This window comes from Aotus nancymaae, unplaced genomic scaffold (genome assembly GCF_030222135.1).
Source record: "Aotus nancymaae isolate 86718 unplaced genomic scaffold, 86718_ANA_hifiasm-v0.15.2.pri h1tg000014l, whole genome shotgun sequence".
Lineage (NCBI taxonomy): Eukaryota > Metazoa > Chordata > Mammalia > Primates > Aotidae > Aotus > Aotus nancymaae.
This window is the reverse complement of record NW_026988425.1, coordinates 70,356,607-70,375,125: the sequence shown is the minus strand read 5'-3', so window position 1 is coordinate 70,375,125 and position 18,519 is coordinate 70,356,607. Positions and strand designations below refer to the sequence as shown.

The 18,519-nt window shown below is 35.7% G+C and overlaps 1 protein-coding gene across 1 annotated transcript in view; it reads left to right on the top strand.

Annotated features, from left to right (window-relative positions):
* The window catches only part of AP3B1 (adaptor related protein complex 3 subunit beta 1), a 285,248-nt gene that overhangs the window by 251,233 nt on the left and 15,496 nt on the right, over positions 1-18,519 (top strand). The window contains exons 25-26 of the mRNA XM_012462113.2: positions 10,265-10,362; positions 15,553-15,691. Of these exons, the coding sequence (XP_012317536.2) occupies positions 10,265-10,362; positions 15,553-15,691 (237 nt within the window). The remainder of the gene's footprint in view (positions 1-10,264; positions 10,363-15,552; positions 15,692-18,519) is intronic.

The following is an 18,519-nucleotide window of genomic DNA, read 5'->3' as shown; positions in this document are numbered from 1 at the left end:
ATACACTATTATCTTCCAAAGCAGAGAAAAAAAAGCAGCTTACCTAAAAAAGGACAATAATGAGAATGGAATCAAATTTCACATCAGCACTCTTATCAGTTCTGGAAGTCAGAAGGTAAAGGAAATGACCTTTAAAATTTTGAGGATACCAAATAGTCATTTTTCAGTGAAGGAAAGATTCTATCAATCAGTTTACCACCTACACATCCTTTCTGAAAGGATTACTCAAATATATACTATAGTAGAATATTTTCTTAAATCTGAGACAGAACCAGGCATGGTGAGGCATTCCTGTAGCCCCAGCTACTCAGGAGGCTGAGGCAGGAGGTTAGCTTGAGCCCAGGAATTAGAGACTACAGTGCACTATGATTGCACCTGTGAATAGCCACTGCTTTCCAGCCTGGGCAACACAGTGAGACCTTGTCTCAAAAAAAAAAATCTGAGACAGAGAAAAACATAAGATTTTTTTTAAAGTACTGAGCAAAGAATTCTACCTATAAAATCTATCAATGTATAAAAATAATTGTTGACATAATGTGAAAAATAAATATTTACAATAAACTGGAACCAAAATCCTCACATAGACAAGTGGGAGGAGGAGTGATGGTATACTAGGGTTCTTGTTATGTTTGACAAGATAATTGATTGATGGCAAAAATAAGTTTAAATATCATTTAAAATATTAAAGATAACCAGTAAAATAATAGAAATGGGATGTATTATAACTTCTAAACAACTAAAGGTAGGAAAAAAGGGAATGATTAAAACCTGATTAGGGCTGCATGTGGTGGCTTTCACCTGTCACCCCAGCTCTTTGGAAGGCCAAGGTGGGAGGATCCCTTGAGGCCAGGAGTTCAAGACCAGCCTGGTCAGCATAGTGAGACCTTGTGTCCTACTAAAAAAAAAACAAAAAAAATCGGGTGCGGTGGCTCACGCCTGTAATCCTAGCACTTTGGGAGGCCGAGGCAGGTGGATCACGAGGTCAAGAGATCGAGACCATCCTGGGCAACATGGTGAAACCCCGTCTCTACTAAAAATACAAAAAAAATTAGCTGGGCATGGTGGCGCGTGCCTGTAATCCCAGCTACTCAGGAGGCTGAGCAGGAGAATTGCCTGAACCCAGGAGGCGGAGGTTGCGGTGAGCCAAGATCATGCCATTGCACTCCAGCCTGGGTAACAAGAGCAAAACTCAGTCTCAAAAAAAAAAAAAAAAAAAAAAAATTTAATAAATTTTTAAAACTTGATCAGTTTAACCAGGAGGAAGAGGAAAAAGTACAGCAAACAGAAAACAAAACAAGATGGCTGGCGTGGCCATGCACATCACCCATTCTAGTTTTGGCAATTCATGTCTGAGAATTAAATCCTACTTTTACTAAGCAGGTATAAACCAAAATTTAACCTATGCTATTTATGAGAACTCTACCTAAGAGAGAATGGCACAGAAAAGTTGAGAATAGAAAGATGAAATGTCTGTGTGTGTGTGCGTGTGCATTTATCAGATGTGCTAAAACTAGAAAAATTAAGTATTTTAGGTACAAAGTAATAAAATATTTTGTGTTCATTGTAATCCTCCAAGAAACTACAATTGTTACAAACCTTTAAACTATGTAGTTTTGTCATTTATAAAGCAGAAACTAGTACAAATACTGGGAGAAATTGTCAAAGCCATGATCATGGTATATTTTAACATGCACATTCAAAATTGACAAATCAGAGAGTAAGGATAAATAGATATAATTATATACAGGTTTAATGATTTACTTACCAAGTTTGATCTAAGGTATATACATTTACAAAGAATTCCTTATTTCCTGTGTACAGAAAATACTCATTTTTAAAAGCACATATAGGATGTACAAAAAAATAGGAAAACTATGGGCTAATATGATTATAGGAAAAAGACACCCAAGAAAGATTAGAGAGGAGAAAGATGATAAAGCACAGAGATCTTTTAAGTTATAAAATAATACTATATACTTCTACACCAATAAATTGGAATATCTAGATGAAATTAATGGTTTCCTAGAAAAATATAAATTAGGAATAAAAGCAATTAAGTTGTATCAGAACCTTGAAAGAGAGAATTTTTCTAGAATGAAAGAAAAGGAAATCATCCTACATCATTCTGTAAGTCTAGCATCACCTCAATTTTAAAGCCCAAAAGGATAACACTTGAACATGGAGATCAGTCGCAGTTATAAATTCAAATGACTTCTGGGCCATACACGTTACCCATAGCCACATGAAACGTCAGAAACAATCTCTTTTAAGTCAGAAAAGTAAAACAAGGATATCTGCTTTCCACACTATATTAAACATTATAATGGAAGTTCTAGCCAATACAGAAAGGCACATAAACGCCATTTGCAGTATAAATCCTGGAAAAGACGAGGCAAAATTATAATTTTTTTTTCGAGTTGGAATCTTGCTCTGTCACCCAGGCTGGAGTGCAGTGGTGCAGTCTTGGCTCACTGCAACCTCTGCCTCCTGGTTCAAGCAATTCTCCTTCCTCAGCCTCCTGAGTAGCTAGGGCTACAGGCACTCACCACCATGCCCGGCTAATTTTTGTATTTTCAGTAGAGATACAGTTTCACCATATTGGCCAGGCTGGTTTCAAACTCCTGACCTCATGATCTACCTGCCTCAGCCTCCCAAAGTGCTGGGATTACAGGCATGAGCCACCACGCCCGGCCAAAATTATAATTTTTATTCAGCGTAATTATCAATCCAGAAAGTTGGAATCAACAGAAAATATATTATTTAAACTAATGAATTTAGAAAGGTGGTACAAATACTTATGTAGGAAGAAAACAACCTGAAACTTTCGTAAAGGGCATAAAGGAAAATATAATTAAATATAAAGAAATATAAACAAAATAATAAAAATAATAAATATATCCTGTGTTTTTAAATGGGAGACAGTATTGTACCTCAAATTAATCTTCAAATTCAATGTGATTCTAGGCTAAATTCCAGTAGGCCTTTTCAAGAAACTTTACAAACTTCTAAAATTCAGCTGGAAAAGAAAATGTATAAGAAAAGTCAACATTTTTAATGAAAAAAATCTTCCTCTATAATAATTTAAAAATACCATAAAACCACAAGAATATTTTATTCTGTATAATTGATATTGGCACAAGAACCAATGAAACCACAGAATTTAGAAATTTAGAAATTGTATATGTCAAAAAGGTGGCATTTCAGATCCATGGGGAAAGAATGGAGCATTCAGTAAGTGGTGTGAGGACCAGTATTTGGAAAAAATAAAGGTAGCTTTCTCCCACAAATTATACCAAAACAAGTTCCACATGGATTTATTATTTAATTATAAAAAACTATAAAAATATTGAAATATAGTATAGATAAATATATTCATACTCTGAGGAAAAAAGTCTTAAGCAAGACACAGTACCCAGAAAGATATAAAGGAAAATGATTAATAGGTTCTTCTACTCAAACGTTTAAAACTTCTCTACAAGAAAAGAAAAAGTAGACACCATAAACAAGATGAGAAAGCAGCAGGGCCACTTATTTGGCAGAAAAAAGGTTTAATAACCAGAACGTGTAACTCTCACAATCAATGAAAAGGATTCCAGTAGAAAGATAGGGAAAAGGCTACGAATCGGCAATTTACAAGAAAATTAATGCAAGTGGCCAACTGGCATTTGAAAAAGATGTTCAACATCACTAGTATTCAGGGAAATAAAAATTAAAACATTTCACCCATCAGATTGGCAAAGTTTTAGAATAGTTTTTCTAGCTGGTATTGACAAGGAAGGTAGAGAAAAACATGTACTCTTGTACGCTGTTTGTGGGACTTTAAATTGGCAATATCTGTAAAATATACTTCTCAACTCAGCAATTTCACTCTCAGAGTATCAAGCTGTATTTGTGCTTGTACAGAAATAGATCTAGCCCAGTATATTATTTAAGCACTGTTTTTAATGGAGAAAAATTGGAAATGATAATCAATGGGGGAATACTTAAATCATGATATATCCCTATTACATGTGTAGGTTTTGAGTACCTCCTATGCATTATTTCATTTTATTTCATTAAATAGTTAAAACTACCCTGCAAGGTAAGTATCACTTATTCATAGATAAGAAACTTGAGTCTTAGAATAGGCTGCTTGTCCATTTATCTTACCTACAAACTTTACCAGTTTGGATCCTATAAAGGAATCTGTGATCAGAGATTCCATGTAGTACAAGTATATATGCTACAGTTAAATGTGTACCAAGTAGAATCTTGCCTTACATTAAACTTTTATGCCATCTGGTCCTATGTAGCTAGGCTATTTAAAGCTGCTGTAATAATAGTTCTCCTCTATAGAGCTGGTAACTGTTAATTCTGATAAATTTACATCTATCATCAGTCATTTTCACATTCCCTATCCATGTTGAGGTAGTTACTTGTAGAAATGGAGATATCTATCTCTCCTCTGTTTAACCAAAGGAGTTGTGAAAAAAAAAGGAAAAGAAAAGCTACATGGAGAGAGAAATAACCAGAAAGAAGGAAAAATGGTAGAAAAAGAGATGCATATAAACTGGAGGACATCCTAGAACACTCATGTAAATGAAAGTAAATTTTCCCCCAAGTAAAGAGGAAGTGTTTCATCTTAGCCCTATTAAAAGCCACACCTTGCCTATAAGATGAAACGGGCTTACAAAGTGAGTTATGTACTAGTTATATTGGATTTTGTATTTGGTTATGTGTAACAGAAACCCAACTGCAGTGGCATGACCAAATAAGGATTTATTCTGCTAGAACAAGAACTGCAGGGGTTAGCAGTTCAGAGCTGGTGCAGTAGCTTCCCAGTGTCTTCAGGAAGTAAGGTCTTCCACCTTTTTGTTTCATGTGCTCATTTTGTTAGCAAATGCTGGTCAACTTCATGGTCCCAAAATGGCTGCTCCACCTCCAGGCTTCCATCTGCATTCCAGGCAAAAAAAAAAAAAAAAGGAAAAAGAAAAAAATGACATGGAGAAAGGAGCCAGGTTTATATCAGAAAAGCAAAATTTTCTCAGAAATCTCCACTGAATTTCTGTTTACAATTCATTGGTCATAACTGGGTCACTTGATCTCTCTTAGCTACAAGACAGGCTGAGAAATATGTTTCAGTTGGGCTCTCTAACGCCTTGCTTGTTGCTAGGAGGCACATTTCAGGATCACTTTCCCCGCCGTCCTCAAACAGCTAGACTTTCTGATGCCTTAGAAAGCAGATCTCCTGCCTCTTCTCTCTCTGAACACCCAACCCTTCTCCCTTGGCATCAGTGCTGTCGAGCCACTTTTAATTGAGGAGTATGTGGTATCCTTCAGGAGTGTTGGGAAGAAGAGTTTCTATTAAAAAGAAAAAAGAAGTAAATAAAAAATGTTGTACATGATAATGTAACTCAGTGGTCCCCTAACTTTTAAAATTGTGTACCTCTTAATAAAAATATTTTGATTATGTACTCTCTAGAAGTGTATTTGTAATTATATACATGTGTGTATACATATGTATGTGTGTATATTTCTCACTGTGCTAACATGTATGTATACTAAAACAGACAAAAACAGAGGCCAGGCACAGTGGCTCATGCCTATAATCCCACAACTTTGGGCAACCAAGGCAGGAGGAGCACTTGAGCCCAGGAGTTCAAGATCAGTCTGGGCAACATAGCGAGACTCTGTCTTTAAAAATAAATAAATAAATAAAGCCAGGCACGGCGGTTCATGCCTGTAATCCCAGCACTTTGGGAGCCCAAAGCAGGTGGATTGCTTGAGGTAAGGAGTTCAAGACCAGCCTGGCCAACATGGTGAAACCCCATCTCTACTAAAATACAAAAATTATCTGGGTGAGGTGGTGGGTGCCTGTAATCCCAGCTACTAGGGAGGCCGAGGCAGGAGAATTGCTTGAACCCAAGAGGCAGATGTTGGGGTGATCCAAGATTGCGCCACTGCACTCCAGGCTGGGTGACAGAGTGAGACTCTGTCTCAAAAAAAAAAAAAAAAAAAAAAAAAAAATTAGCTGGGCATGGTGGCATGTGCCTGTAGTCCCAGCTATTTGGGAGGCTGAGACAGGAGAATCACATGAACCCAGGAGGTCAAGGCTGCAGTGAGCTGTCATCACACCACTGCACTCCAGCCTGGGTAACAGAGCTGAGACCCTGTCTCCCAGAAAAACAGAACCTAAAAAGGATTGAGAAAAAACAAATATGATTAGTAGCGTTTTTGCCTATATCTCAGTGAATTGTCTTGTGCCTCTGACTTTGGAGAACGTTGTATACAGCGTCTTGAAGATGAAATTTTAGATTTCATACTAAATTTGTTTGTAATTTATATATATGTGTGTGTGTGTGTGTGTATATAATCCACGTATGTATATATATACATCTTCTTCTAGTTCTTCATCAGTCTTTACATATTGCTCTTAAAGTGACCAAGTCTTTCCCTCCGGACGGTTTGGTCTCATTAGCCTACCTGCAATCCTTTCTCTCTTAACCACTCCTTTTCTCCTGTTTCCTAAGAAGTATCCTACTCCTTTCTAGGTCTAACCCACTCACCTAGTTCTTGTGCTCTTCATCCCAACCTTTCACCACTCCTAAGACCTTGTTCTAACAATTATTCTTTGTTTCTTCTTCTTCACTGGGTCTTTCCCCTCAGCCTCTAAACTTGCCAGGTTTCTTTAGGCGTTATTCCTTTGCCTCTTCATTCTCAGGAAGCTTCTGCTTTCTGTTCCTTCTTCATTGCCCGTCTTCCCTTCACCCTTCAACTCACTGCATTGTGTATTCTTCCTGCAGTCTCGACTGCCCTGCTAAGGTTAGCAGTTATACTCCTTTTTATCCCTCATCTTACCCTGCCTCCCTGCAATATTTGGCACACAGCTTTTTTCCTGACCACTCTCTCCAGTCTCTTCTGCAGGTTGCTCTTCTTCTGTTTTTACTTAAATGCAAGTCTCCCCTAGATTTGCACTTCATCCTTTTTATGGTATCCTCTTTTCCTATGTGATTTTATCTACTTATAAGTCTTCAGCTCTTCCCTACACCATTCTTACTGCTTCCAAACTCTTACGAACTGCCCTGCCCTCTCCTGATCCATCCTCCCTCCCTCCCTTCCTCTCTCTCTCTTTTTCTTTTCTCTTTCTTTCTTTCTTTTTTTCTTAGGCATGGGGTCTCACTCTGTCACCTAGGCTGGAGTGCAGTAGCATGATCATAGTTCACTGCAGTCTCAAACTCCTGGACTTAAGCAGTCTTCTCAACTCACCCTCCCAAGTAGCTAGGATTATAAGTACCTATCACTATGCCCAGCTGGTCTCCCTCCAGATTCTTGATTTGTATTTTCAATTATCTGCTGAATATCTCTTCCTGGGTAACTCAGTACTTAAAATATAATGTGGCTAAAGCCAAATCATGTTCTTTTTCTTTTTCTTTTCTTTTTTTTTTTTTTGAGACAGAGTCTTGCTGTGTCACCAGGCGCCAGGCTGGAGTACAGTGGCACAATCTCGGCTCACTGCAACCTCCCCCTCCTGGGTTCAAGCAATTATCCTGCCTCAGCCTCCCAAGTAGCTGGGACTACAGGCGCACACCACCACGCCCAGCTAATTTTTGTATTATTAGTACAGACGGGGTTTCACCATGTTGGCCAGGATGGTCTCGATCTCTTGACCTCACGATCCGCCCACCTCGGCCTCCCAAAGTGCTGGGATTACAGGCATGAGCCACCGCGCCCGGCGCGAAATCGTTTCCTTTAAGCCCCCAAACTCCTTCAACACATTGTCATTCACCCAGTTGTTCACATTAGAAGGTGTGAAGTTTCTTCCCTCCATTCATCACCAGGTATATCCCTTCTATTCTCGAGTATCCATAAAATATCCCATGTTCAGTGCTACCCCTGCTAGGGAAGCTGTATATTATAGTGGAATAAATGTGTACTTTGAAGTCAGATACACCTGGGTTCAAATACCAGTGCTGTCGGTTACTAGCTGTGTGACCTTGGGCATATTGTTCAACTTCTTTTAAGTTTCTTATCAGTTAATTTGAAATAACAGAAGTGGAAAAAATATGAGACCACTTAGGATCCTCTTTAAGATTTATTAAAGTGAAAAACACAGTAAATGCTTAAAAAAACAAACAAACCCCACCTAGACTATTAAATTAGACTCCTAACTGATTTGTCTGCCTTTGGTTTCTTCCTTACGCCATCTTACACACTGCCACTGGAGCTTCTAAAACATAAATGGGACCATTTACCTTCCTATGCCAAAAATCTCTAGTAGTTTCCCATTGCTTCAAGAAACACTGAAACACTTTTGTCTTAGTTATATGAGTAAAGTAACCATATGGTTTATCACACATAGCAGGACATGGGTGAAAGGAGGCACCAACTGGACAGGATTCCACAACAATAGCCATAAACTGGGACTATTCCTGGGAGGACTGGGATGAATAGTCATACTATATATAATAATATGCAGTTTGCCCCCAGCCTCTTCTGTTGACATATTAGGCTGCTCATCATTCCCAAAATACAGGCCTAGAATGCCCTCTTTGACGTAAACTCAGTCTTTGCTGCTGCAGAATGCTTTCCACATATCTAATGTAGTACCTGCCATTCCATTATAAGTGTCATTTCTTTCCCTCCCTCTAGACTTGGGAACTTCAAGGGCCAATCTCACTTGGCTTTAAATCCCCAGCTACTCACACACTACGCAGGATCAAGTTTGTATTCAATAAGTGTTCATTGAATTGATAAATAAATTGGATTTATTGGTTTGCCTTGGACAATCCACATGTGGAAAAAAAAATGAAGCTACTTACGAGAATACAGTACATAATAGGATAAAATAAAAGTGGATTTTATGTTCTGTTTTCATATTATATCATTTGTCTATCCACACTTCAATAAAACAGAGTTGGTTGACACGGTCATTCAACACTCTTTCATCATGGCCCTTCCTTCAGTGGAATGTAAACTAGGTACCTGGAGATACAGCAAACATGTGGCAACCATGAGGATGAAAGCCAACGTAGTAAGGATGGCATGGTGGAAAGCTAGAGAAATCTGGGCCTCTAAAGGCTTTTTTAAGCCACTTAATGAGTCTGTGACTGGTAACTGTAAGACTTCTTATATTATAAATGATCAGTGCCTCTTTTTCAAAAAACTATTAGTTGGATTTTCTGCTTATTTGCAGCCAAACACAATACTATCATTTAGGATACACTCATCAACCTAACCCTAAACATCTAACTTTAAAAAAATTTTAGACAGCTTTAGTATGTTTTTTATAGATCATAATATCATGAGACTTAGGTAAATGCACTCTTACTGTTTTTCTATCTGATATTAGAACAAACAAAGTTGGATTTATTAAATTCTTCATATCCTGTAATTTGAAATAACAACTTTTACCACATTGGTCAATAATGTCAATGAATAGCACTACTAGAAAATAAGGGCTTTTTTTTTTTTGGAAAGCAAGTTTGCAGATGAGATATTACTTTATTAACACATATCTAAACACAATATGGTCACTCCATTTTCTTCTTTATTAAAAACTAATATTTTTGAAAAGAGATCTTAACCGTTTCAGACTAAAGCACTTCATCTTCTATGCTTTAAGATGTATACAAACGGGGCCGGGCGCGGTGGCTCAAGCCTGTAATCCCAGCACTTTGGGAGGCCGAGGTGGGTGGATCACGAGGTCAAGAGATCGAGACCATCCTGGTCAACATGGTGAAACCCCGTCTCTACTAATACAAAAAATTAGCTGGGCATGGTGGCGCGTGCCTGTAATCCCAGCTACTCAGGAGGCCGAGGCAGGAGAATTGCCTGAACCCAGGAGGCGGAGGTTGCGGTGAGCGGAGATCGCGCCATTGCACTCCAGCCTGGGTAACGAGCGAAACTCCGTCTCAAAAAAAAAAAAAAAGATGTATACAAACGGAAGGTAAAGGATTACTTCTCTGTAAGCTGCATGAAGTGTTTCTCCAGTGGTAGTGGTTATATAACCTTACTTTAATTTTTAAAAGTTATTTTTCAAATGGGATAATTTACTATACCTATGTAGTTTTATTTTTTAAAAAATCCTGGTTGAGATAACATATGTATTTTTCTGCAAGTAATGTTATTTGGAAAAATGTTTAAGCCTTTTTAGCTGTGATATTTAAACCAAAAAGATCTTATACTGTATATGTTAGCATATGCTTTAATTGGATTGATTTAACTACTTAGTATTAAGAATGTTTATTTATGAAGCATTTAGTCAGCTTTGATTATTTTTCTTCAGTACCAAGGATGATTGCTTCAGTGTTAATATTCAGCCACCTGTTGGAGAACTGCTTTTACCTGTGGCCATGTCAGAGAAAGATTTTAAGAAAGAGCAAGGTGAGATTTTTCTACAACTTACTAGAAATGTACATATCAAATAATATGTGCTCATTCCTGTACAGTCTCTAAAATAAATTTTCATATGTACATAGCCATTAACACATATCGGTGTACAATCTTCCAGTTTTTGTTAATGCTTTGCACTTGTAACATAACCTTAAAAATGGATGTTTGTCTATATTCCTGGCATACATGAAAATTGATTAATATACCTTTAAAATGATAAATTAATATTTAATCACCTTTTCAATACTGAGAGTTGTCGCTTGTCAACCTGATGACATATTAATGGGTTTTGTATTATTGAAAGTGCCAGGAATTGGGGACTTTACCAATGTCCTACTACTGTAATTGTTATGTTTGTGTATTTTTTCATTGTAGAACATTTTTTATGTCTTATTAATGTATTTGTCCCTGCACACATTAAACTACCTTACCCTTCAATATAAAGTTCTAATTATGGCATTAAAATACTTCTAGTTTCTTTTGGTGTAATTCTATATTAAAGAAATGCTGTGTTGTCGGCACATATTAGAACTGAAGCATTTTTAAAATAAGTACCTAAAAAGAAAATATTTTCAGTAAAATGCAAGTATTAATATCTGTAGTTCGCCCAGAGTCAAACACACCTTCTAATAAAAATGAGTTTTTTTTTTTCATATAAGGGGAGATAACTGTCTGATTTTATGTGTTTAATTAACAATAACATTTATGAAACTAAGGCATATTTAAATGCTATAGTCAGCAGTTTTTAAAACTTTATGTGACTCTAAGTCATTTTTTCCTGTGGAGGGTGTTTTCAAAGATCCCTTCATTTTGAGGTAGTAAATCATTCCAATCAAACCCAGAACATACTAGGCACACACAAATACCTACATCTAAGAAGAGGGGCATGCTTCCTGGCACTCTGTTATTCTAAGCCTTTGCAATTCACAATGTCAAAAAATCTCATACAAGGCCACAAATTAGTTGTAATATTTTTGCTTGGACATTATTTAAGTGATAAAAAATAATGATGAAATCTGTCTTTGCATTTGCATTTCTTGGGAGTTGATTATTGCTATAGAGGACAGTTATCTTTGTGATTTTATTTTTCTATTGACAAATTGAATTGATTCTTATATTTGCTATTCTTACCCTTTGCTGGCTAAAGCCTGCCTCTCTGCTTTACATCTGCTCAGCAAACCAAGGTGAGTGGCACACAGTGACTGAATAAGGCTTTGGCACATTTATTGTTAAGGGGATATTCTTTTTTTGAAAAGTGCAGCTAAAGTGTATCTGAAGCAGCAAATTATTATATACCCTTTCACTCCCTCAGCTTTTGTTTAGAATACTTGATATTTCGATCAAATTTTTTGTGCCCTGCTGTGACTGAGGGATTTTTCGCTGACTAGCCATACAGAACCATAAGTGCATGAGAGAGGTGCACTTGGAGAATAGCTGTGGTCCTCTGTGGAGTTGTTGCCAAAATTCCTTTTTCTTCTGCCATTTTACTTCTATGGTTGTTGATTATATGTCTGAATAAATCTGGCAGCTGTTTGCTATGTTTAATAGAGCAGAAAGGCTACTCTGAATAAAGCTATTTGAAAATTTGTTTATATGAAGTATTTGTAAATCCTTGCAAGTCTCTTGGCATTTCTGTATCATTCTTTCTGTCTTCCTGCATTCGTTCTTTGATGTGGAACTTGATGCTGGCAAATTTAGCACAGGTTTAAAGAGTCTTTTCAATAGCATCTTTTTAGTTATAGATTACAGCAGGTTTGGTAATAGAGGTCTCAATCCTCAACTTTACACATGTATTTGTTATACTGCTCTGGTAAGAGCTTAGTTTATTTACACAAAAGATACCTAGAAATCTCTTGCTAACAGAAAATCCTAAATTAGAATAAAAATCCATTTCCTCAGATTTTATCAATGCAAAGTTCTGGAAGGTAAAATGCAAGTAAATTTAAGGGGTGTGTGTGTGTGTGTGTGTGTGTGTGCGCGCGTGTGCGAGTGATATGCCAGCTTTAACCGTTGAATGAAATGGGTTTACATAATTAATATCTTATTTCATATGGCACATTTTAAAACTCAAGAAGTACATTAAATGTATTAATTAAAGTGAAAAAATTATAAGATACATAGGGAATATGGTTCTGTTTTTATTCTAAAGATGTGCATAATTGAAAGTGTACAGTATTAAATGTGGTTCTAACAGAGTGTTACATTTTAGATTAGTATTTTTTAAAACAAAAAAGTTTTACTTGTAATATACAACATGATCTATCACGTTTTCTCAGTTGTTTCATTTAGTGTTTCACAGCTAAACATTTTTTATATATATAATAAGATTGTAGTCAAAGTGGTAAATGAAAGATTAGGTTATTCTATACATTGAAGGTTATCTATATAAGCCTTCATCAGAAGCATGATTCATTGCTATGAGTTTCAAGCATTGCAGAATTAGTTAATGATCTAGCTGTGAGATGCTTTCAATAAGAAAATAACATGGGATCTCTTTTTTACTTAAAAATATTTAATTTGGTTTCTTCAAACAGTTTTAATTTCAAGAGGCCTAAGCCGAGCACTTATTCCAAGATGCTTCCTCTTATTCATTTTATTTTTATGAATTAAATTGCAAATCTAAAACTTAGAATTTTTTTTTGAATTTTTATCCATTTTCTTCCTGTGACTTAAATTGCAAATCTAAAACTTCAGAATTTTTTTTTGAATTTTTATGCATTTTCTTCTTGTGAATTAAATAGCAAATCTAAAACTTAAAAATTTTTTTTGAATTTCATTTTTTTTTACATTATTTGGTTTGCCTTTTAGCAGTCAATGACAGCTGATTAACCTAAAGTAAGTGCTATCCACAGCCTTTACCAAAATTTACATAGACTCTAATGAAGCCACAAATTCTTTAGCCTGATGATATTTAAATATTTTCCCAGTGATTTTACCTTTATTATATATGAACAGGCTCTACAGTGTTTTAAAGTATTATTTTTTAGGAGAAACTTTTAATGAAAGCTTCGCATATTTTTCTTTTCTGTTAATTTGAGAATACCTGATATATTTTCATTTAGAAAAATCTCTGGTTTGAGAAACCTAAAATGTTTACTTAATTTTATTATGATTTATGCATCCATCTTACGGGTTCCTAGCTAGCAAGATGCTAATTCTTTAAATGGTCAGACATTTACTATTTTCTGGCCCTTAACTACCATAAGCAATCATATTTGATGCCCCTTAATTAGAGCACCTTTTTTTCTTTCCAGGTTCTTTTTCCACCTCAGCAATCGAGACAATACATTTGCTTACCATGCTGCTCTCCTAAGTGTTCTTTTGCATGTAAATTAATCTTGATTCAGTTTACACTGTCATGCTGAGTGGTACAAATTGCCTATAACAATAAAACAGCATGAGTTAAAAATAAAGGGGGGTGGGAAGGCAGATTGAATGTGTGCCTTACTTGATAGGATGTTACTTTGCTTTATGCCAATACATTAGCTGACGATAATGAATCTTCTGTTCTGAAAAGCATGGTTTAGTTGATTTTTTTAATTTTACTTCAATGGAGCAGTACCTTGTCTTTTATAGAACAAGTTAGACAAACCATTAATGACAAGAGTGTTAAGGTTAAATATGAAGCAATGCATTCACTTCTCTGAGTGCTATCCATCTTTCCATTTACAGGAGCTTGACAAAAGTACTGGCTTTGTACAACATTTCCTTTAATTACATGCTGCGGGAAACAGGCTTTTAACATAAACATAGTTGCATTCATTTATTCAGCAGTTGCTCTTCAATAGAGCTTAATGGAGAAGGTTTAAATCCTAAATGAGTACACACACAACTCTCAGCAGTGTTATGTCAGCCACTGTGCTTTACTTAAAAGCAGTGTTTGACTGTTTGTATAGTTTTTAAAGCTTTTGCCTAATATTGAAGTTAAACGGTCTAAGACAGAACATAGTGTTCCCAGAGTTTGAAAGTGGTTAGTAAAAAATGCTTGTTGTTAGAAGCTAAATAGTTCTATTTTCTAACTGACGGCAAAAGCCTTTTCACAGTGTTAGACTTTAGTGTTTTCATACTGTTAATCATAGGGATTCTTTTAAATTTTAGGTTTCACTTGCAATAAATAACTATGTTAAATATATAGGCCTGAAGGTACAGGGTCTTTTGAAAACATGCAATCAGATTTTTCCTATTTTCATCAATTTTGTAAACTACCATGCACATATCAAATATCTCAAAGAGTTATTGGTTTTAATAGATACCATTAGGTGTCTATGACTTATATCACAGTTCCAAATAAACGGCATTTATTGTAATTAATTTGTTTTTTAACCCGGGTACTAAATTTCAGTATTTGTTCCAAGTGTGGTATGTTGTTGAATTTGTTCACTGAACATGTTTACAGGAGGTTTTCATATTAATGGCCTGTCTTGCATTAACTCTGTATGGTTTTGTTCATGCTTTTGCTTAACTTAATTTCTTTCCTAAATATTATTTGAAATGTCCCTGGGATTTCAGAGTTTTCGTTCCCATTTTTTCCTTCATTTTCAAAGTTTTTGCTTCAGAAATTTCAGTCAGTGTTTTTGTCAGTAACTATAGTTCCATTCACTAGGCAAGTACTTTTGTCTCTAAGTATAGCCTAAATATTTGCACATTTTCAGCGACTTCCAGTTATTGTTGAGGTAACGTCGATCTATCATACTGAGGCCATTTATCAGGTATTCCTGCTAGAATTACTTTGATGTGTTCTCAAGCAGCATTTGGCAATGAGAGATCTTCGAATGAATAGAAAAAATAGCAATAGCAACAAATACATTTACATGTTAAGAAGTAAAAGTTTGCTATATAAAGTTTTATATAAAACTCAGATTGAATATATTTTTTAAAGAGACCAAAATTGATGTTTCATATTTGTGATTCTAAGTTTTTAATCCTATTATACTTAAAATTAGATTTATTGAGTGATTTCTTTCCTGCATTTTTTACACATTTCCCTATACAATGAGGATTTTTAAAAAATCTTTTAAACAACTGCATTTCATTTTAGTTTTATAATTATCTTGTAAATTACATCCTAGAGTGGTGTTTCTTTTGTTGAAAAAAGTTTAAATTTTGGCCATGAGCTTAAAATTGTTTAAATGAATTTTCATAAAGAAATTAGTAAAAGGGAGCCTTCTTTTGCTTTTACAGGAATGCTTACAGGAATGAATGAAACTTCTGCCATAATCATTGCTGCATCACAGAATTTCACTCCCTCTGTGATCTTTCAGAAGGTTGTAAATGTAGCCAATGTAGGTGCGGTTCCTTCTGGCCAGGATAATATACACAGGTAGGTTCACTAACGTATGATGTGAAGGTGAAGATGACTTGAATATGTATAAATATATAATTGTAAATTTATTGTATTCTTTGGAAATAACCCCTAAACATACACACACACACACACACACACTCCCACACACACACACACACACACACACTCCCTTTGTTTTTTTTCCTGATGGTATCATTGTTGATTGGTTTGCATTAAGGCTCTCTTTCCCATCTCAGAGTATCCTTATCATACTGGTGTGATCTTTCTTGAAAGATATACAGAGTATATTCATATTTTATAATAGCTTGGTAATTTGTGAAGTTACCCTTTATGAGATGGTTGAGAGTTCATCTTATTTCACCATATTCAGTAGATGTCCAGGAAGAACTATTCTATAAAGTATAGTTGGACTTTTTTAATTGAAAGGGAGGAAGTTTGGGTACTACATACAGATTTCCTTTTGATAGCCATCCCCTATGACTGCTTCCAGTTAATAAAGAGCTGATAGATGACCAACATGGGGGCAAATACAGCTTCTGTTTCTTAGACCAGTAATATTTTCTGTCGCCAAGCATCTGAAATATGGGATCCAAGTTATTTGTCCTGAAAGGCAGCAGAAAATGTGATTAATATTTGCCCTCTTATATTTTTATGAATGCCAGTGGCTTTAAATGAATATAAAGATAAAAATAATTATCTCTTATCCATTTGGTTATTGCATAGTCCTCTGTGAACTTAAGGGAATTCATTGCAGACCATCTCATGGCAGGCATACTTCTGCCATTAAAAATATCTACACACTCTATATTTAGTGTGCCCTTTTTGTATAATTATCAATTATAGAAAACAAATTTAGCATCAAAGGGAAGGCCTGCAGACCTTAAAAAACTTTTTTTTTTCAATTAGCACAGCACCAAGAGAGGCCCCATATGAAAAGTGCTACAGGTGATTTGGGTTTTAGACCTAACTCTGCCACTAATGGGCTTGGTATTCTTGGGCAAGCTATAACTTCCTACGTGCTTTACATTCCTCATGTGTTTGAAAATGAGTGGTAAGAAAAAAAAAGTGGGGGAGGATTGAGGAGGATTGAAATGAAATTCTGTGATAGCTATGAAAGAACATTAAATTAAGAGCTGATCTGCCATTTCTCTATTTATAGTTGCCTAACTTTACTGTACTAATCACTCCAGAATAAAAACTGCATGTGCTAGTCGAAAAATAGATTCACTTTGTACTGTTTTTTAACGAATATAGGGTTCTTAAGTTGCTCAAGAGGTCTCATGCTTTCATTTCTTAATTTATGACAAGCTCTATCTATCTCATGTAGGGTGCTGATAAAATAAGAAAATGGTTGTAAAGTCATGATACAGACCACAACAAAAATACAACTTCTTTATCAGTTAATGTTGTTCAGTAGGAAAAAGAGTAAACAGAAGCCTTTTCAGTGAAAATGAATAGTTTGATTTTTAGTTTTTCTGTTTTGATTTTATTCTGCTTTAAATACTTCTTTTCACTTTCCTAGGTAATTTTCTCTAACAGAAGCTGTTTTGTTTTATTTATGGGTCCTCGGAATTATTGAATTTACTAAGATACCAAAATGTCCTCTGTCAACTATAACTTCTTCAGTATGAAATTTTACCTGACACATCTAGTATCCAGCAATACTGCAGTCTTGTTTTAATATGTTCTTTTGTAATGTACAAAAAAATATAGAGTAGCCACTGTTTATGTTGGAACATCTAGTTTAGTTTTGTTTTGTGTATAGGTTGTTTTGGGCTTTTTAAAATATTTTTCTGAAAGCAATGGCAGCTGTCTAGATTTTTGTTTCTTAGAAGAAAAAATGTCAAGGCTGCACAAGGTGGCTTTCATCTGTCATCCCAGTACTTTGGGTGGCCAAGGTGTGCAGATCTCTTGAGCCCAGGAGTTTAAGACCAGCCTGGGCAACATAGGGAGATCCTGTCTCTACAAAAAATATAAAACTTAGCCCGGCATGGTGGCACATGCCTGTGGTCCCAGTTACTTGGGAGGCTGAGGTGGGAGGATCACCTGAGCCCGTGGAGGTCAAGGCTGTAGCAAGCTGTGATCATGCCATTGCACTCCATCCAGCCTGGGTGACAAGAGTGAAACCCTGTCTCAAAAAAAAGAGAAAAGAAAGAAGAAAAGCGAAATTACAAAGCCACATAAAATGAAAGCTATCTTCTTATAAGGAGATAGAGGGACTCTTAGCACAGTTGTATAATTCTCATTAAAGATAGTTGGCCAGTAACTTATCTTGCTGGTTTGGAATGTAATACCTATAATACCTGTTCAAATTATTTAAATTAAAATTATAGTCAATTCTCAATTGTCCATGCTAATGCAGGGGAGACACACAACTAGGAAGTATTTATATTTGACTTTGGAATGCAGAGATTGAACTCACACTCAATGTTCGTGGTCCTCATACTCATCCACAGTGCCTTGAAGCTTTTCTGTTCTAGCCCTATCATCAGTGGCCTGATGTTTGACTCTGTAACTTGGGGGAGGGCCCAAGTTACCACAGAGTCAGAAGTGAATGAAATGCCTGTAGATACTTAAGAATAGGCTGCGCTGTCTTAACTTGCTTCTCAAGTCCCACCATACTGAATTGAAAACATTTCATATTTGCTTTTATAGCTAAAGTATGAATGTAATAATGTTCTGAATTTTAGAAAGCTTCCAGGTAACAAACACCTAAAGTTATTTGTATTTGTATTTTATTTTATTTATTTATTTATTTATTTATTTATTTATTTATTTTGAGGCGGAGTTTTGCTCTTGTTGCCCAGGCTGGAGTATACCGGCACGATCTCAGCTCACTGCAA